At 44.9% G+C, this 16,079-nt stretch overlaps 1 protein-coding gene across 4 annotated transcripts; it reads left to right on the top strand.

Annotated features, from left to right (window-relative positions):
* The first annotated feature begins 26 nt into the window (after positions 1–26).
* LOC100061035 (HLA class II histocompatibility antigen, DM alpha chain-like) lies at positions 27–15,437 on the top strand. Of its 4 annotated transcripts, none has more exons than XM_005603795.4 (6): positions 27–395; positions 2,925–3,046; positions 13,238–13,522; positions 14,148–14,426; positions 14,667–14,792; positions 15,164–15,437. In XM_005603795.4, the coding sequence occupies exons 1-6, from the start codon at positions 391–393 to the stop codon at positions 15,166–15,168; spliced, it is 822 nt and encodes a 273-aa protein (XP_005603852.2). In that variant the 5' UTR covers positions 27–390; the 3' UTR covers positions 15,169–15,437.
* The last annotated feature ends 642 nt before the right edge of the window (positions 15,438–16,079 follow it).

Here is a 16,079-nt window from a genome sequence, read left to right as displayed (position 1 = left end):
CGCCGGAGGCCGCGAGCACAGCAGCAGTGCGCAGGCGTCTGGGCCTGTCCCGTGGCTCCGGTGGCGAGCCTGGGAGCGCGCGCTGTGGGTGGGGCGGAAGCGGGCGCGGCGCGCTGACCTCCCGCCTCAGCGGCCCTTCCTCCGCTGCCCAGGGCCTGGCGGGGCGGCGGGGGAGGCCTGCCTCGGGTCGTTGTCCGCAGGTATAAGATGCAGCTTGGGACGTCCTGGCGGGAGTCCAGCGGAAACGCGCGCCACCGAGCTGTTGTCAGCTAAGGAGAATGGGGCCTGGACCTGGAGATGTGAGGGTTTGCGGGGGGGCCCTCCCCCGGTGTAGTGTGGTTCGACGACGGAGAGGGAGTTTATCACCCTCGCGGTGCCTGCCTCCGGGAGATGAGGTGCGGACGGTAGATGTGGGCGTTAGATGTGGGCGTTTTGTTCGTCTTCTTTGTCTTAGGCGGCTTTTCAACCTGTCATTTTCCGTGACCCTACCAAGACTTCATTGAGACCTGGCAGTCCTTGGACTCCTCTGCCTTCTACAAAACTTACCAGCCTTCTGATCACTTTTATTTCTTTACCGATCTCGTGCTCGACCATTTAAGTTAAAACTCTTCTGCTTTTCTCTAAGGGTTTGCCCTCTACTCTCAGTCTTGAATCAGTCCCATAAAAGTCTAATCTAGGGATGTGTATGGTGATTCAGTTGCCACCTAAAGCAGATCTTTTACTTGTTCATAGCCCGTAATCTCTCCCCTGACCCTCAGAGTGTGGTTCAAATTTTCACCCCAGTCGATAAACCGCACTTCCCACCAACAGAACAGAAAGGCCAACTTGCGGGAGAACTCTTGGCTTTCCATCTCCCTCCTGTAAAGTGGGCTATGTGTGTATCCTTTATCATTGTACGAGAAGTCCTCCCTTCACTTTAAGGAAATTTCCTTTTCTGTTGACCTGGTCGACCTTATCTATTACTCTGAAGCTATCCTCCATTTTCTATCAATTGACATTTTAAAATTCTCTCTCCTATGCGTTTCCCAGCCCTCAAAAAAAAGGAAAGACAGAAAATAACCTTGTCGGTATGGTATCCCCTTGTAGACTCTCCTCTACCTCTCAGCTCCCTTGCTAGTCAAGACCTGAAATTGTCATCTAAATTTTCCTCTCTCTGCCCCATCCCACTTTTCAGCCCATTTCTTCCACTACTGAAACTGTTTGGCAAATGTCACCAAGAACCTCCTAATTGGCAAAGTCAGGAAGCACTTTTCAGTTCTCACCTTATTTGACCTCTGGAGCATTTGACATTTGATCATGCTTCCTTCTTGAAATTCCCTACACCCTTGGTTTCTGTGACCAGCTCACTTGTTTCTTTTCCTACTTGTCCAACTGTTCCTCTCCAGTCTCCTTTGTCGGCTCTTCTTCAACCCCTTCTTACACGTTGATGTTTACCAGGATTTTGCTTCTAGTTCTGTTCATCCTCTCTAGGCAATCTCACTCCATGGCTCAAAGCCTCTCAAATCTGTATCTTTAGTTCAGACAACTCTCCTGAGCTAAACTTGCTACTAAATATTACCACTTGGGTAGTCCTCAGACACTTCAACATGTTCAAAATTGATGCAGTTTGTATGCACGCTAGACCTTTCTCTATATTATCCTGGCTAATGGCAACTATTAAATCACGAAGTCTGCAATTTGGGAGCCCATTCTTGATTTCTTTTTCTCACGACTTTATATCCACTAGACTTATTATTTTGGCCCTAAAATGGCCATGAAGTCACACTCGGTTCTAGTCCTATCACCTGAGCTATAGCAACAGCCTCCTAACTGATTTCCCTCTCTCTAAAGCTGTGCTGTCCCGTACAGTAGCCACTAGCCATATGTGGCTATTTCAATTCATATTAAATACAGTTTTAAATTTAGTTTCTCAGATGCACAAGCCACATTTCAAGTTCTCATTATGCACGTGTGGCTAGTGGCTGTGATATTAGACATCACAAACTCATTTCAGAAAATTCTGTTGAAAAGTGCTGCTCCACTTGCCCTCTCTGCCTCTGCCACAGTACTCCCAGGAGTGAGCATCCTAAAATACAACTCTGGGCGTATGCTGCTGTTTAAACCCCTTTATAAATTCCTCATTGCCTGTGTGATAAAGTCCAAATTCCTGTGCTTGACAGAAAGGTTGGCTTACCTTTCCAGCCTCATGTCTAGCCACTTCTTGGGAGCTATACTCCAGCCATATTGAACTGTTCCCCAGGCACACCATTTTGTTTTGTGCCCCTGTATTTCACGTATACAGTCATGTGTCACTTAATGACAGCGATACATTCTACGAAATGTGGTGTTAGGTAATTTCTTCCTTGTGTGAACGTCATGAAGTGTACTTACACAAACCAAGGTGGTGTAGCCTACTACACATCTAGGCTTTATGGTACTGATCTTATGGGACCACTATTATATATGTAGTTCATCCTTGACTGTAGTGTTGTTAATATGGCACATGACTCTACGACTTTCTCTACACAGAATAGGTTTTCCTGCAATCCATCTAAGCCCAAATACCGCCATCTGAAAAGCCTTCTCTTGCCTCCCAAATTGAGCTAACTGCTCATTCCTTGATGTCCCTTCCTCTTACGATTGCACCTTTCACAGTGAATAGCATTTATGTGATTACGTGTTTGTCTCCTTTACTGGACTTCGATCTTGGGAACAGAACCGTGTTGTATTCTTTTTATTTTTTAAAAAAATATCCCCAGCTCCTGGCACAGTACCTGGCCACTATGGGGTGCCCACAAAGTGAACAAGTGTTGAAGGAAATTGATGCTTAAGTGAATATGTGACTAGGTAAGATTGTAATGTATATGTATTATGGGTCGTCATGCATAGTATTGGGGAAATAATCATAGTAAGACAAAATTATTGCCATCAATTATATATTTCAGATATTGGAATGGTGTGAGGAAAGACAGAAGCAGAAGAGCACAGGTCATTTTCACAGGGAGCGGTGCAGTCCAGTCTGCCCAGAATAGACTACAAGTAGAGCAGGAGGAGAAAAGGCTGGAAGGTAAATTTATTTGAGGCAATATTATGGGGAATTTTCAATGCTGTTAAGTTTGGACCCAGTGGGGAGCCACTGAAAGTTTTTGAGCAATGACTTGATTGGAATTATGTCATTAGATAGGAACTCGATCTTCATACTCCCAGTGGCTAGCACTATACCTGTTAATAAGTGCCAGATACAAACGTTGGGCTGGAAGGAGATGAGACTGGTGATAGCTAACATTTATTGAGTTCTTGAAATGTGTCAGGCCCTGTTATAAGTGTTTAACATGTATTAACTTTTCTAGTCCTTATAACCCTGAGAAGTAGATACTATTGTTATCACCCCCATTTTTCAAATGAAGCAGCTGAAACAAGAGATGTTAAATAATTTACCCATGTCATACTTTTCGCAAGTGATCAGAGCTGGGAACCCAGGCAGTCGGCCTCTGGATGGTATGTTATTCTGGTTGGTTTGCAACCACAATAAAAGATTGGAGAGGTAAATTTGGGAGTCATCTTTGAGGTGATGTTTGAATCAGTCATGTAGGGAGGTGAGATTTATAAAGGAGGAAGTATAAAACAGTTTACTCGTGGGTTAGGGATTGAGCTTGGGTTAGATGCTCACGCAGGGAGTAGTAACAGGAAGCAGAACCAATGGAAGAGCATCAAACAAGAAGGAAAAGCAGAACAACATAATATGAGGAAGCCAGAACAAGAGAAGGCTCTGGTGAGGACTTCATGTTTGTTGAATAAATGACTAATCAAGAGTTTTTAAGCTTTTTTGTGCCGTGGACTTCTTTGGCAGTTTACTGGAGCCTTTGGACCTTGACTGACAATAATATTTGTAAATGCGTAAATAAAATATATAATTATCGAAATATTTAAAGAAATGTGTGATGATCTAGTAATCTGTGTTCCCTTATTAATACAATATGTGTTTCTTAACTAATACATTAAATAAAGTAATTTATTGGCAGGTCTAACAACTCTTATAATTGTAAAGGAGAGATATTTTGAGATGTCTCTGTACGTGATATGAAAATATTAATTGATGATGCTTTCTATTGATGACATTACAGGTACTGCTAGTACTACAAAGACTTATTTTCTACATTTATAAAATTAAATTTCAGATAGTTAGATGTTATTGAAAATAAAAGTGACTCTTTTTTGTTCCATCCAAGTTCATGGACCCCTGAATTGTATGGCTTGTGGACTGCAGTTTAAAAATCCTTGTTCTGACTGAATGAGGAATTGAGATCCTACAGATAGGTGTGAGAGAGTGAAGAAGGGGGAAAAACTCATTGGGTTGGTAATTGGGGTCATTACTGATATTGGAGAGCAGTTTCTGTAGTCTGGGAATAGAATTCAGAGTAACAGGGACCTGAAAATTTGCTTTTGCAGGTTTGTATGTTTACTTGTTTAATGTCTCCCTATTTTCATTAGATTATGTGTTTGATGATGGTAGGTGTCTGGTGCCCAGCATGTGGCCAGGCACATAGAGGGTGGTCAATAAATATTTGCTAAATAAATAGTGAATGAACCTCTTTGAACCACAGTTTTCTTGTTACCTAATGGGAATAATAAATTCTGAGCTTGTAGAGTAGTTGAGAGGATTGCTATATCCTGATAACATAGCTAAAAGGGCCGATGAATATGGATATGAAGGGATGTACTGAGCTGGGAATGAGGGTAAATGTGGGAGCTGGATGGCTAGGTTTGCTCACTGAAGTAGGTTGTGGCAGAGAGTAGGAAGAAAGTGACAGGTATGATCTTGAGTAGGGCCCAGAATGGAATGTGAAGAGTGGTGGGGTGCACAGGGGAGGCAGTAGGGGTGAAGGTGTTTGTAGGGTAGACCATAGCCATGCCTGGTAAGATTTACTGTTGAAATATCTGTTAGAAAGGACAGTCGATCATTCATCAAATGCTTGGAGGCTCTTCCAGGCTCAGCTTCAACATCCTTAGTAACTAACAGCCCATTTATGCATCCCATGAGCAGTCATTTGGTAGGCCTTCTTGGTAGATGCTGAGAATGTAAAAGAATGGGACATGATCCCCTGAGGACCTTGCAGTGGGGTGAGGTGACTGTGAAGCAGATATATAAATCACAGAATAATACAGTAAAAATGATGGTAGTGGCAGGCACAGGGTGCTGTGGAACATACCGAAGAGGCTGTTAACCTCCACTCTGGGTTCCAAGGCTTCCTGAAGGAGGTGAGATTTCATCTCAAAAGACACATGGTGGTAGGGTAAGTGATTCCAGATCATTAAGGATCATGCCAAGGAGAGCAGATTACAGATAACTGTTTGAAGCTTTTCATATAAAAGTATGATGTGGGGCTGGCCTCGTGGCATAGTGGTTAAGTTTGGGCGCTCCACTTGAGCAGCCCAGGGTTTGCAGGTTCAGTTCCTGAGCACGGACCTACACACTGCTCATCAAGCCATGCTGTGGTGGCATCCCACATGCAAAATAGAGGAAGATTGGCACAGATGTTAGCTCAGCGACAATCTTCCTCAAGCAAAAAGAGGAAGACCGGCAACAGGTGTTAGCTCAGGGCTGATCTTCCTCACCAAAAGAAAAATTATGATGTGATCAAATATTTGTTATAAAAAGATCCTTTGGCAGCACTGGAAAATAAGATTGGAGACAGACTAATGATAAGAAAATTGCTGTAATCCAGGAAAAAACAAGCAAACCAGTGAAAGCCTGGACCAGTGGGAATGGGAAGAAAAGTGAGGACAGATCCGGGAGATATTAAAGAGGTAGAATTGATAGGACTTGGTCAACATGAGATGAGAAGATTTGAGGACCATCAAGTTGTGAAGATTGACTCCCACATTTGTTGCTCAGGGAATGGGGTGGGCAGTCAGGTTATTTATTGAGGTCTTGAATGCAGGAGTTGGAAGATGTTGGGACGGGAAGGTGATGAGTTTAGTTTTGTAAATCTTGAGATGGAGGAGCGTTCAGGGTAGTAATTCCTAAACTTCATCTGCCTGTTAGAATTCCTTATTGAACCGTCAATGGGTTTATGGGATATAATGCAAAATAGAAAACTCACCATTTGTTAAAAACTGGAAGTACAGTTTGAAAACTGTAAGACACTGCTTTTCATTTAAATCTTCTTTTCTCTTAGACATTTTTGAGATAATTGAGGGGAAATGAACACAGATTGGGCTAAATGAAGTTGAGCAATTGTTTACATTTTTGTGGTTGTGGTGATAATGTTGTACTTATGTTAAAAGTTATCTATTATAGATACCCTTAGATTTCCTGATGAAATACTGTGACAGAATTTGTTTAAAACACTCCAGCAAAAAAAAAAAAAAAAAAATAAGTTTGGAACAGGAGAATAGATGAAACAAGAACGGGAGACCTTTAGAATGTTGAAAATTGTTGAAACTCATGAGACTACATGGGGATTTATTACATTCTTTTGTGTATGTTTGAAAATTTACATAGTAAAATGTTTTGGTTTTTAAAAAACTTTTTAAGTCACAGGTCCAAAGGAAATCAGTTAGTGGAATATAAGTATTTTTATTAATAAATCAACATTAAATCGTATCATGAAGTATATTTTGAATTTATAGCAAGACTTGTGGCAGACCAGAGATCTTCAGGTGGATGACATACATCACCATGGCAGATAGTTGGGTGATGCTTCTGAGCATTAATGCACAGATTTAACCTCATGCTTATGCTTCGCATGCTCTCATGCACTTGTCTGGGATGCCGTATGTTGAAGATAACTGTATTGAAGTGATTGTTAGGGTCATGATGATTGTCCCTTCTCTGGGAATAGAGGTGACATTGTGCTTGGTCTCAGCTAATTGATCCAGAGGTACACACCTAGTACAAGCTGAGCCAGTCAGATGGTCTCTCCCAGCAATGTGAAACTTGAAAGATAGAGGCTGGAGGGCTTTGAAGGTGAAGCATATTAATGACAACTCAACCCCTGCTGCCAAAGGCCGTGTGGCTCCCCTTCCGGAATCTGGCTTAGTCCACTCTTCTTTTGATTTCATGCACTAGCTCAGTATCTTTCCAATAAATCACCATTTTAAAAGTTAAGTCAGCCAAAATTGGTTTCTATTGCTTACACACAAAATAGCCTTATTAAATATAATAAATTGTTGCATAATAAAAATTATTATGTAAATGCATTTGGTGTTTTATTATATCTGTGTTGAAAATAAATTAAAAAATTAAAAATTGCTGCTATCAAGTTTGCATTTTTAAAAATTTCTTGAGGGATGCTTTTGTGTAGAATACAGTTTGAGAAATGCTGTTGCACGACATCCAAGTGGAGATGCCTAAAGGCATTTGGGTATATGGATGGTGTGAACTCAGAGCAAGATCTGAGCTGAAGGGGCAAATTTGGAAGATGTCAGCAAATAGGTGGTAACTGAAGGCATGTGGGAGTAAATGCCATCCACGGCAAGTGTATAGTGTAAGAAGAGACAAGGTTAAGGGTAAAACTCCAGGGAACACCGACACTTAAAGGGTAGCTGAAAGAAAGGAGACCACAAAGGAAACAGGATGCCAGAAAAGTGGGAGGGAAAACTAGGAGAGAGTGCCATCAAGGATGCCAAAAAAAATAGATGGTTTCAGGAAGGAGGGCATGGCCAACAGTGTCAAATGTTGCAGAGACTGCGAAGAGTCCATTTGAGTTAGCAACACAAAAGTGTGGGTGAACACTTTAAGGATTAAATGATAAGTATGAAAATGTAGAGATGGTTGCCACAATTTTTTCAGGAAATTTGATTCTTCCAGGAAAAACAATGGGGCAGTATTTAGAAAGGGGCTGGAGAGCTGAGTGTTAGAAAGCCCTGGCTTACTGTATTTACAGGTGTTATGCCATTGTTTTCATAGACATTCATATCTAATGACCAAAATAGACAGTGAGTTACTGGGATGCAGAACAGGCTGCATTGCTCCTCTCTTGCCCACGTTTATCACTTCCCCAAGCTGATTAGAGACTATTATTGAGAAATCTATTATGGAGGTTGTTAGAGGGTCCTGACAGGAAGGAATACATAGAGGGAAGGGTAGTTACAAGTGTTTGAACTTGTTACCATTTATACCCAGAGAGGAGTTAACCACACCTGCCCTGGCCTTGATGATGAGTGGCTACATTTCTCCTCTTGCCGGTCTTGTCCACACCCTACTCTCTATGGAGAACTTGGGCCCCTTTGCCTTGTTCCTCCCACCCAGAGTAGTTGCAGCGTCTGCTACACCTGTGCCCAGCCCTCCCACCCAGTCCTCTTCCTCCTGTTCCCCTCACCCCAAAGCTCCTTACAAACGATCTCTTGTATCTGGGGCACAATGTATTCACTAGCCAGTTGCCACCCCCAAGGGGGAATGAGGCCTCGCTTTGGAGGGCGGGTTTATTTTGGGTCCCCCATCCCAATTCTGACCACACGCGTAGGACAGTGTTCAGCAAACTATGGCCTGTGAGCAAAATCCAGTCCATTGTCTTTTCATATGGCCTGAGAAATAAGAGTGGTTTTTACATTTTTGAATGGTTGGAAAAAAGCGAAAGGAGAATTATATTTTGTGACTCATGAAATTTAGATTTCAGTGTCCATAAGTAAAAAAGGTTAAGAACCAAATTCCAGGGAACGCCAAATTTAAAGACTTGCTGAAAGAAAGTAGTCCACGAAGGAAACTGAGAAGGAGATGTCTGAGAAGTGGGAGGGAAAGCCAGGAGGAAACTAGGAGCACAGCCATGCGCTTTCATTTACATGTTTCCTGTGGTTGTTTGCATGCTGCAGCTGAGTACTCATGACAGAGACTCTGTGACCCACAAAGCGTACAACATTTACTATCTGATGCTTCATGGAAAAAGTTTACCGACACCCTAGGTGGCTGTGTGTCATGTATCTCCCCCTACAGTCCTGGTGATGTCACAAACTTGCCTTCTATTTTCCTAACAGCCCAAATCTTTCCACCGCAGGAACTACTGATGAGTTAGTCCATAAAGAGTGGGACACTGGGAAAATGTTCTGTTTTTTGAAGTGTAACACAGTGATTTCCAAAACCTACACCGACCCTGGCACTCCTCCTGCCCTCACCACACACACACACACACACACACACACACACACACACACACACACATACTAGGGTTTCAGAATATCCAGGAGGTTGTGGGTGTTTTTTTTGTTTGGGGTTGTTATTGCTGCTGTTACTGGATTTTGAGAAGGGAGTGTGGATTTTGAAACTCAGAAACACTGTTGGACCATATTCACATAGATTAATTTCTAAGATTACTTAATTGCCACATTAGATGTTTCTCACTGCCTCTTCCCCCACCCCTTCTGTCTTTCTTTCTTCTTCTCTATCAAACTTGCAGCATATACACTGACAGTTTCTTCCTCACCTCCCACTTACTCCTCAGCCCACCACAATCTGGAGTTGACTCCCACTGCAACACTGAAACTGCTCTCAATAAATTTGTCAACCATCTTATAATTACCAAATATAAGGACACTTCCAGTTCTTCCTTGACTTCTGAGTAGCATTTGATAGTGTTGATCTTGCCCTTGTCCGTGGAACACCTTTATTTCTCTGATTCTACTTCTTCCTTGTTCTTCTCCTAGCCGAATGTTCCTGGTGGCACCCGCTTCTTACAAATTAGTGCATTTCAGTGTACTGGTTATTATCTAGTGCCAGTGCCAGGTCCACCCTCCTATACTGTGTTCTGGACTGCTCAGCCTAGGAGTCTGCAAGGTGTGTACTTCCCAGCCTTCCTGACTAGTTGGCTTCCTGTTAGATTCTCTCAATAGGAGGCTCTGGCAGGAGATCAGAAAGCAGGAGAAACCGAGAAGCTTCCAGCTTTAGTTTCTAGGAGAGTGGCAGTTGCTGGTAGATGTAGCAGCAGTAAGAATGGGTGATTCTGGACTCCTGCCTCCTGGGCAGAGGAAGTACCTTCTCAGTGATCCAGCCTTGATGGAGATGACACCTTTTCAGTAGATCCAGAACCAGCGATGACAGTGTCTCCCCCATGGCAACAGCAGCTGTAGACCTGGATTCCAGTTCAGGTGCAATAGCAGCTTCTGATTTCCAGATATTCCTCTTTCCTATTTGCTCCTTCAGCCACTCTTTTTCCCTTTTGCACTTATTGCCCTTTGAACCTCTTTGTAACTGATTCTTTGTAGTAAATTCTCTCAGTCTGAAATATCTAGAGTGGCTATATGTTCCTGGCTGGATCCTGGATGATAACTGATATGAGGTTTGGGGTTTGAATCCATGTAGACTTATCTCCTTGTGTTTCTTCCTGCTCTCTCTGCACAGTCTGCTTTGGTGATCTTAGCCACTGCCTCTGCTTCAACATTTGGGCTGATGAGTCCATTAAGGTTTTCGGCCCATACCTGAGACCCATACCCATGCACTTCACACCTCCCTGCATGGTTGTTCCACTGGCATCTCAAATTCAACACGCACAAAACTGAACTCGCTCTCTTCTTCATCAAACTGGCTTCTATGGCATTCTTTTCTATTTCATTTCAGTCCATCACTCACCACCCACCCAACTACCCAATATAGAGGCCTTGATGTTATCCTCGATCCCTCTATCTCGCCTTCCCGCATCTGATCAGTAGCCAAGCCCTTTAGATTCTGCTTCCTAATGATCTCAGTATTTGATTTCCTCCATATCTTCCGTTGAAGACTTAATTCAGGCTCTTATTTCTCACCCAAATTATTGCTATATTGCTGTAAGAGGGTGGTGTGAGGTGTGTGGGTGCAATTTTTTATTTTGATGTAATATACTATAGACTCTTGACCAGCAGTTTTGCCTGAATTATTTCCAAGCTCCCATTGTTTGAAATATCAAAACAGTTTTTCTAAAATGTTAAAATGATTGTGTCACTCCTCAGTTTTAATATCTCTGTCATCTGCTAAGTAAAAGCCAGATCCTCCTTGGGGCATAACAGGACCTACGTGATTTGGCTCTTGCCTAAATTTCCAGCTCATCTTGACCCTCCCTCACTCCTCCCCATTACCAAACAGGGACACACTAGCAGCCTGTGTAACATACACATCCAGCTACCCAGAGGTCTCCTAAGGAAGGAGCTCTGAGTGCCTCTGACCTTGCGCTGGAATGCTTTTCTCTTCCCTCACGTTCTGCTGGTCAAAATGGTTTTCCTTCAAGACTGTTAGAAACCTTATGTCCCACTTATTCCTCCATCCTCATAAAATTACTATTTCCGAAACATTCTTATTTGAATATATTACATTGTCATGTAATTATTTATTCATTGACTCCCCTCCTGCTGGACTTTAAGCTCTTTGAAGGCAGGAATATGCCTTATTCACCTTTGTATTTCTAGCTGTGGGCCCAATACCTAGTACTTTCTAAAATTTCAGTATATTTCTGCAAAACGCATTGAAGCTAATGCCTGAAGGAGAATACCTCTCTGAGAAGAGGAGGGGAGTCGGGAGGGAGGAGGAGGTGTGGTCTGAAGAGCCCAGGGGGTTTGCTGTGGGAAGATGAGCTTCCCCACTGCAGCATTCTGCCACGGGGCGGTGCTGCGCCGAAGAGCCCGCTGGTCCGGTTACAGGCTGAGGCTGACAGCCTGATACTAAAGAGGGATCCCCAGCAGGAGGCAGACTCCTCCCTTGCCTACCAAGCCACTTACACAACCTACTCTGGCCTGGTAAAAGAGCAAGGTCTTCAGGAGGTTGCTGGCCCCAGGTGTCTTCCCAGCGACTGATGACGTTAAACCCTACACTTCTGTGATTGGTTTAGCCAAAATGACAAGGGCGACTATTGGAAGTGAGCTGACACAACACCGTCTGGGGAGGGAGTTTGGGGACCTAGGTCAGCTGGTGGGTAGCTCCTAGCCCACTGTGTGGCGTGAAGCTATGGATCATGATCAGAGCCAGGGAGCTGCGCTGCTAAGACTGTTACCCTTTCTGTGGCTGCTGCCCCAGTCCTGGACGGCCCCTAGAGGTATGACAATACCTCCTCCCCTTTACTTCAATCCTGATGGATTAGAGCCTAGGGAGCCAACCCAGGACACTGAAGAAGAGCCCTGTGCTTTGTAAGTGGTGGGAAGTATTATGGGATAGTGGAAACAATAGCAGGATTGGGAAAGAGATGAACTATGGATGGTTGGCAAACAATGTCAGAGTGCTTTATATATTCCATTTAAGACCATCTCTTGAAGCAGAGATTATTATATCCATTTTACAGAGGAAGAAAATGAGACAGGGGGCTTAAGTAACTTGTGCAAGTTCATGTGGTTGGAAAGTGGTAGAGCTGGGATTTGAACAAAGCAAATGTTATTTCCACTCTTTTACCTAGGAGACTACTCTGCACTCTGTCATCGACTCAGCTTGTGATTCTTGAAAAGTCTCTTAGCTTTATTGGTCTTTAGTTTCCTTCTCTGTAAAGGGCCAGGCAGAATGGAAGAATAATCTGGAAGATCCCTCTTACTCTAAAGGTCTATTGTTCTGGGTATTGGGTGTTGGGTAGAAGGTTCCAGCTGGCCGGGGGGATTCCTCCAGGAGTTTCAAAGAATAGGGATTATTTCCTGCAGCTATGAGGTCACCTCCCCCAATCCTGTCATTGCAAGGCCAGAGGGTTGAGGGAGGGGAAGACAATTTCAGAGAGGCCTGGTGCTGATGAAGTGGCTGAAGAGAAGCCTGGAGACTGTTTTTTCAGTTTACCAGGTTGTCTGGGGATAGGAGGGGGCAGTGTCATCTATGGCTTGGGGAGACCATGACCATTCCTTCACCCTCCTGTCTGAGACTGGGGAACCCATCCAGGCCGTTCACAAGTCAGTCTGGTGGCCTTCTGTGAATTGGACTAAACTATACCCTCCGGGAGAATGCAGCCTTGTGCCAGGATGCATGGCTTGGTGAGCAGGGTGCAGGCTAGATTTCAGCCTCCAGTTACCTCCACGGCTGAGTGCCTTTGTGCAGTGCACAAGCACACAACCGAGATTGTGACTCTGAATCTGTCACTTTAGACAGTAGACTATTTTTACTTTTTACCACTTTGGACAGTTGGCCTTTTCTGGGCAGGGGAAGTTTGGAGAGATCCTGTAATTTCTTCTTCACCCACATTGGGAGGGAGAGCCTAAATAACAGACACAAGAGGGGTTATGCCCCGCCCCTAACCCTTCTCCCAGAAGCAGGTCTCACTGTTTTCTAAGCTAAGAGAGAGGAGGAGGCATGCACCTCCCTGAACCCGCCCTGTCTCCTTTGCAGCTCCTACTCCAGTGTGGCGGGATGATCTGGAAAACCACACATTCCTACACACAATATACTGCCAGGACTGGAGTCCCAGCGTGGGACTCTCTGAGACCTACGACGAGGACCAGCTTTTCTCCTTCAACTTTTCCCAAAACGTTCGCGTGCCTCGCCTGCCGGAATTCACTGACTGGGCTCAGAAGGCTGGAGATAGTTCCAACATTTTCTTTGACAAAACCTTCTGCCAGGAGATGATCCAGGAAATAGGCCCAAATCTTGAAGGACAAATCCCAGTGTCTAGAGGTCAGGAGTTTTTTGGGGAATGGGGAGAGAGGGCTGCATTCTTAACCTCATTAATCTATACACTAAATTATTCCCCCTCACACTAGTGCCCCATCTCTAACGCCTTCTAATTCTCCCCTACGACCTTTATTTTTCTGCCACCCCTCATCTGCGCTCTGTTCTTGTTGTGGGGCAGAAGACAAGTGCCTAGGACATAGCAGGCATTCAAAACTATTTATTGAACTTGATGAATTCAACAGGGACCCAGTGATGCCTGCTGAATATTACAGCTTGTGTCACTATGCTCAGTAAGATGGAAGGGGAGAATGGGAGTATCTGATGATAAGCCTGTGTTTTAATGAGGAGACAGCGTGCCCATGTGAGGTCTAGATAGGAAGTGCTTCAAGAAGTCAGGGTGGAGGGGTCTACAGTGGCCTGGATCTGGCTCTGCCTGTAGGTCCGGTCTGGTTCTCGCCTGGAAGAAGACCGTCCTCAGAGGCCCAGCTCCTCCCTCATCTCTCCTCCCAAAGCCCACCCTCCTTGACTCTCTCTCTGCCCTCCCTTCTGTATGCCATGTTCCCTCCAAACACAGGGATACCATCTAAACTAGTCACTTCTTTCCCTCACACCTCAATCCCCCCACCAGGGATCCCTATCACTGAGGTGTACACGCTGAAGCCCCTGGAGTTTGGCAAGCCCAACACGCTGGTCTGTTCTGTCAGTAATCTCTTCCCACCCACATTGACGGTGAACTGGCAGCATCAGTTCTCCCCTGTGGAAGGAGCAGGGCCCACGTTTGTCTCAGCCGTTGATGGACTCAGCTTCCAGGCCTTTTCTTACTTAAACTTCACACCGGCACCCAATGACATTTACTCCTGCATCGTGACTCATGAAATTGATGGCTACACGGCAATTGCCTATTGGGGTGAGAACCTTCTTCCTGGAAGCCTGGTTCCTTTTCAGAGCAAAGAGGGGTGGACCCATGGGAGGGGCTTCTTTCTCTACTTGATCTTGTGTATTCCATTCTCACTCTGAGCCAACCTCAATCTTCAATGCCTCAGTTTCTCCCTTGTCATCCCAGACACTCATGTCATTCCCCTGAGTCGGCGGGGGGGGGGGCTTCCCAACTGGGTCTACAGTCTGACCTGCTCCCCTTTTTCTCCAGTGCCCCAGAATGCCCTGCCCTCAGATCTTCTGGAGAATGTGCTGTGTGGCGTGGCCTTTGGCCTGGGTGTGCTGGGCATCATTGTTGGCTTAGTCCTCATCATCTACTTCCGAAGGCCTTGCTCAGGTGGTACGTCAGGGCATCTGGAAGGGGTGGGCAAGCCATGGGAGCCAGATACAGTGGTGCCTGTGTGGACGTGCCAGGATTATCCTGTGGCATGGGGAGCACATATAGTGATCCTCAGGCCCGTGAGTGGGGAGGGTTGTATTGGGCTCCATGGGACATCCTCCTAGTTGGGGTCCTGATGACACACACATAGTTATAGGTCACAAGAATGGTTTGAGTGGGAGAGGAGTGCTATGCAGAGCTGTAGGAAGGGTGCTTGGAGATGATTTATTTGGGGACAAGGAGAGATCAGCTTCTGTAGGGTGTGCTGGAGGCAGGTAGGGGCATTTGGGGATCCCTCTGATGGCCTTCCTCCATCCTTCTCTCCTCAGGCTGATTCTTCCTGACCGGAGTCTGATGCCAACAGCTTCAACCATCCAAGCAGAGGGTGCTCAGGTTTCCCGCATCCAGCCCAGGATCTCTCAGAGCAGAAGTCCCTGGGACTCCCCCAGTGTGTGTGTGTGTGTGTGTGTGTGTGTGTGTGTCTATAGGTTTCTCGGCTGGGGGCTCTGCTGTCCCTGGGCTTACATTCGGGAGAACCCAGAGTGGCCCTTCTATCATGACCACATCCCTTTCTACTTCAAGGCAATAAATCTCATTTGTTAATATTGGTGTGGCTTCTTTTTTTAACTCATATTTTGTTTCTGGATATTGCAACTTGAGTGGGTTTTCATTTCAAATTCAACATGCCTTAACCTGAACAAGGCTTGCCCTCAGTTGGGAGGGAAATGGGAAAACCCCTAACTCCTCAGCCAACTCCTGTTCCCTGGTCTCAGCACAATGGCTTTTACTCCTCCCAGTTTGTGTAAAATATGTGACAAATGAAGGCAGAGCTACTTTCTGATAATCTGCTCACAAAATGGTGGAGGAACCTGCTTGTGATTTTTTTGCACTTTACTGTGTGTGAAAATGTTTATGCCTAGTATAGGCTGTCTTGAGAAATATGTAACTTTCTTTAGCCTGCACCACAGCTGGGAAATCAGGAGCTCAGGAGTGGGAAAAATCAGCGTTCAGATGCTATTCTAACTCCGTCATATCGGTTCTGTGAGAACAGCATCAAGCTCCTGAAGTGAAGTATGAGCAGCGTGGAAGGACTCAGAATTCATGGGCCCTTCCTAACAACCTGTTCTTTGGCCTGACTGGATCATCCAAGGAGAACTGTGACAGTGCTGTCCTGGGCCGACAGTGGGGGCAGGGAGCACATGACCGCTGGTGATAAATTACTTTGCATGTTTTATTTCTTGCTTT

This window comes from Equus caballus, chromosome 20 (assembly GCF_041296265.1).
Source record: "Equus caballus isolate H_3958 breed thoroughbred chromosome 20, TB-T2T, whole genome shotgun sequence".
Lineage (NCBI taxonomy): Eukaryota > Metazoa > Chordata > Mammalia > Perissodactyla > Equidae > Equus > Equus caballus.
Note: the sequence above shows the minus strand (reverse complement) of the source record. Positions and strands in the feature narration are given on the sequence as shown.

Coding starts and splice junctions, on each gene's coding strand:
- LOC100061035 (XM_005603794.4), top strand. Junction 3,047..13,237: donor GGAGGAGAAAAGGCTGGAAG/GTAAATTTATTT, acceptor TCTCCTTTGCAG/CTCCTACTCCAGTGTGGCGG. Junction 14,427..14,666: donor CACGGCAATTGCCTATTGGG/GTGAGAACCTTC, acceptor CTTTTTCTCCAG/TGCCCCAGAATGCCCTGCCC.